The 4,172-nt window shown below is 54.6% G+C and overlaps 1 protein-coding gene across 1 annotated transcript; it reads right to left on the bottom strand.

Annotated features, from left to right (window-relative positions):
- Nucleotides 1-221: 221 nt before the first annotated feature.
- Nucleotides 222-2,054, bottom strand: ADRB1 (adrenoceptor beta 1). Its single transcript, XM_063131570.1, has one exon. It carries the CDS (start codon nucleotides 1,827-1,829, stop codon nucleotides 516-518), a length of 1,314 nt encoding a protein of 437 aa, XP_062987640.1. The 5' UTR covers nucleotides 1,830-2,054; the 3' UTR covers nucleotides 222-515.
- Nucleotides 2,055-4,172: the final 2,118 nt, after the last annotated feature.

Here is a 4,172-nt window from a genome sequence, read left to right as displayed (position 1 = left end):
AAACTACCAAGAGCTTGATCCTATTTCCTTTAGTGTCAGGGGAAGACACTCCCTCCCACCTCCAACCCCAGCATTTTTAAAATAACTTTCAGGTTAAGCGCCTGTTATAAGTTCAGCTCTTCCTGAAACAGTTCTTTTACAAACTCCTTCAAACTTATTCCCCCGCCTTTCCTGGCACACCAACACATCCACCACCACCCTACCACCACCCCACCCCTGTATATATACTAATAATCCAAATGTTTCGGGCAAAATGGGTAGTTAATCTCCTTTGTTCAATGGTCAGTTGCTCTCTGTTTGCTTCAATTTCGGATGAGTCAGACGAGGTACATAGGCTGCATACAAGTTCACCTGCTGTTCACCTTGAGTAAATACAATCTTCTCCCCATTGAGACAGGTCAGTCTGGTCTTTTGTATATTAGCCAGTCTCCTGGTGGATTTATTGTCCTGCCTATTTTGGGAGGGTGGGTCCCTTTTTTGATCCACAGTATTCAATACATCCCCACCAACTGCCCTTATACCTTGGATTCTGAATAGGAGGTTTTACTGTTCCTTTCCTCTAAGCTGGAGTCACTACCATCTGGTGCACCACCATTATAATCAGACCACGTCACTCCAAGGGTGCACGGAGGAGCATCCCCTAGAGTACTGATGAACCCCCCAGGGTAACGAGAGAGCTCCCCAGTACTGGCATGCAACCTACGATCTGCTTTCCTAGGGCAGCATAGCATCCTCTTGAAGGCCTTACGAAAGTCAGGGCTCCTGCAGTAGATGATAGGATTGAAGGCAGAGTTGGCATAGCCCAACCAGTTAAAGAAGACAAAGAGTTGGTCTGGTACGAGCCCTCTGTTAAAGACCTTGACCACATTGACCAAGAAAAAGGGTAACCAGCAGAGAGTAAAGACCCCCATGATGATGCCCAAAGTCTTGAGGGCCTTCTGCTCCCTTAGAGCCATGATTCGGGAAGTTTTCCTTCTACTGGCTTGGCCGTTGCCCAAGATAGGCATGTGCTGTGGGACTGTCTGTGCTTGCTGCTGGTGACTGTTGTAGAACCTGCCCTCGCACCTGTCGATTTTCTTCATTTGCTCCTTTGCTTCTCTGTAGACCCTGATGTAGACAAAAATCATCACAAACAGGGGGATGTAGAAGGAGATGATGGAGGAAGCGATGGCGTAGGCCCTGTTGGTGACGAAGTCGCAGCAGCCGGGGTCGTTGTAACACTCCAGAGCCTCAGGGCCCTTGTCCCTCCACCAGTGCATCATGATGGGCAAGAAGGACACCAAGGCCGAAATGGCCCAGACGATGCAGACGATGCTCTTGGCCCGCCTCTTCGTCATGAGGCTCTGGTAGCGGAAGGGCGAGGTGATGGCCAGGTAGCGGTCGATGGCGATGACGCACAGGGTCTCGATGCTGGCCGTGACGCACAGAACGTCCACCGAGGTCCAGCACTCACACAGGAAGGAGCCCCACAGCCATGAGTCCCGCACCACCAGTGTGGCCCCGAAGGGCACTACCACCGAGCCCATGACCAAGTCGGCGCAAGCCAGGGAGGTGATGAAGACATTGGTGAGGGTCTGTAGCCGCTGCGTCCGGCTGATGGCCGCAATCACAAGCCCATTGCCGGCCACGATAAAGGTCACCATCAGAGACATCAGCAGGCTCATGCCCACCACCCACTGCTGGGAGATCTCCTCCGTGGGGAGGTGCTTGCTGCCAGGGGGGAAGGAGCCAGCGGAGCCGTTGCCACTGTTGCTGGGGCCAAGCTGAGCCGTGGAGTTGGACCGGTTCTGAGAGCTGCTGTAATCAAGGGAGATCCATCCATCTCCCATGGCTGTCCGGAGAGGGGAAAGGGGGTCAGGTTAGGGCATCCAGGCTGGAGGCATGAAGGCGAAGCGGATCTCCGTCCTCGCTCGCGCCGCCGCCGCCGCCGGAGGAGGAGGAACGGCGATCGACTCCCCGCAGCTGTTGCCGCCGCTGCAAACGCCGCCACTTGCTCCAGGGCTTCAGCATGTTTGTGATCGCTCTCCGTCGGGCTCCTGCGCCCAGGACGCCTCCCCGCGGGCCGTACGTCAGGCGCGCAGCAGCCAATGGGGAGCCGAGGCCGCCCCAGCCGTTCCTCTGGAGAGCAGAAGAGGGACGCGCCTGGCGTTGGGGACAGGGCAGGGAAGAGCGGAGCCACCGTCGGGGCCCCCAGCAGGGGGAAGCCGGCGGGAAGTCTCGCCCCTGGGCGAGTTTATAGCGAGGGCAGCTGACTGGGGAGAGGAGGGGAGGGTTTGGCGTCGTGGTTGGAAAGGTCCCTTTTCAAACCTCTTCCCGGCTCCCCGTTTGTAACGAGATGCGTGTGGGAAGCCCCGAGGAAACGCGCGTCTTTGGGGGAAGACGTCTCTCCCGCACTGCGCCCGGCCGGCGCTGGAAGGTCAGGCGGCGGCAGAACTCCGGCGTTCAGGGGAGGGCGCAACCGCTGTCCGCTTCTGGAGGCTCCTGGGCAAAACGCCCTTGGTGCGCCCTCGCTTCATCGTCCTCGCCCCCCAACCAGAGACGCACAAGCGGCTCGCTTGCCGCAGGACAGCGGGACTCCCGAGCCGAGCGGAGGACGCGGCGCAGAGCTGACCGCTTGCTCGGCTGTCTCAGGGCGAGTCGCCCTGGGGACTGAGCTGGGTGAGTGGCGGCGGCGGCGGCGGCGGCGGCGGCAGCTGCTCCTCCTCGCTCACCTGAGCGAGTGCTGCGAGGGCCAGTGCGGTGGGGGAATGAAATGCAGCGGGGCCGAGCCCCGCTGGCTGCCGCGCTGTCCAGGGAGGGCGGGCAACTCAGCTCGTTGCAGCCGGTCTGCTTGCCACTCACTTGTCGGAGGGAAATGGGGTGGTGGTGTTGATCCTGCCGCAAGGAGCAGCTGCTTCCCGCCCTCAGGCTACATACACAGTGGTCAGGCCTTTCTGCTGCGCTGCCCAGAGGGAGAAAGAGGAGGGACAAAGCTTAACCCAAATGATGATTCCCTCCTGGGAGACAGTAAAACAAAGATCCATAAAAATAATAATAAAAAGAGAGGGATCCTCATGATTTCATATGAATTTTTAAAAAGACACCCACAAAATCACCATCCAATCACAGGGCACATTTGCCTCCACAGACTGTAACAGAAAAAGCATGTATCCACCACGCTTGGGCGTACCCACGGTGCAAAAAACATGGATCCGAAGCAGGGATCCACAGAAACCCTCATGGTTTTTACAGAGCAACCCCCCCAAAACACTACCATATCACAGACTGAACCACAAACACCATGGATCTGACACTCATGGATGCTTCCATTGTGCAGAAATGTGGATTCCAGGGAAAGAGCCTAGTGTTTTTTACATGGAAAATACGTCTAACTACTATGAAATCAAAGAGAGTGCTTAAACCTCCACAGACTGAACCAGAAAAATCAAGGATCCACCACTCGTGGATGTGGCCACAACACAAAAGCATGGATCTGAAACCGGGATCTCCTTGATTTCATATGCTCTTTACAGAGCAAATACCAGAAACCATAATCCAATCACAGATCTTTTCTGCCTCCATGGACTATACAAGAAAAATCTGGGATCCACCACTCATAGGCTCAGCCACACAAAAACATGGATCTGAGCTTGGGATCCTCGTGATATTTACATGGAAAACCACAATCAAATCACAGAGCACATCAGCCTCCATGGCCTGAACCATGAAAATCATGGATTCATCACTCGTGGAGGCAACCACAGTGAAAAAATGGATCTGAGACAAGGATCCTCTTGATTTTATATTATTTTCATGGGGCAGTCCCCCTCCCATGATAACTCACAGAGCACATCGGCCTACATGGACTGAACAAGAGAAATCATGGATCCGCCACTCGTGGGTGCCACCAGGGTGCCCAAATGTGGATTCTAGGCAGGGATCCCCATGATCTTTACAGGGAAAATTCCCCAAACCACAATATAATCACAGAGCACAGCTGCATCCATGGACTGAACCTTGGGAATCACAAATCCACCCTAGTAGGTGCAGCCACATGGATCTAAGGCAAGGTTCCTCTTGATTTCATATTATTTTTACAGAACAAATTCTCCAAACCTCAATCCAATCACACAGCATATACGCCTCCATGAACTGTATCAGAAATACCAGGGATCTCCCACTTGTGGGTCTGG

Source organism: Elgaria multicarinata, chromosome 8 (genome assembly GCF_023053635.1).
Source record: "Elgaria multicarinata webbii isolate HBS135686 ecotype San Diego chromosome 8, rElgMul1.1.pri, whole genome shotgun sequence".
Lineage (NCBI taxonomy): Eukaryota > Metazoa > Chordata > Lepidosauria > Squamata > Anguidae > Elgaria > Elgaria multicarinata.
Note: the sequence above shows the minus strand (reverse complement) of the source record. Positions and strands in the feature narration are given on the sequence as shown.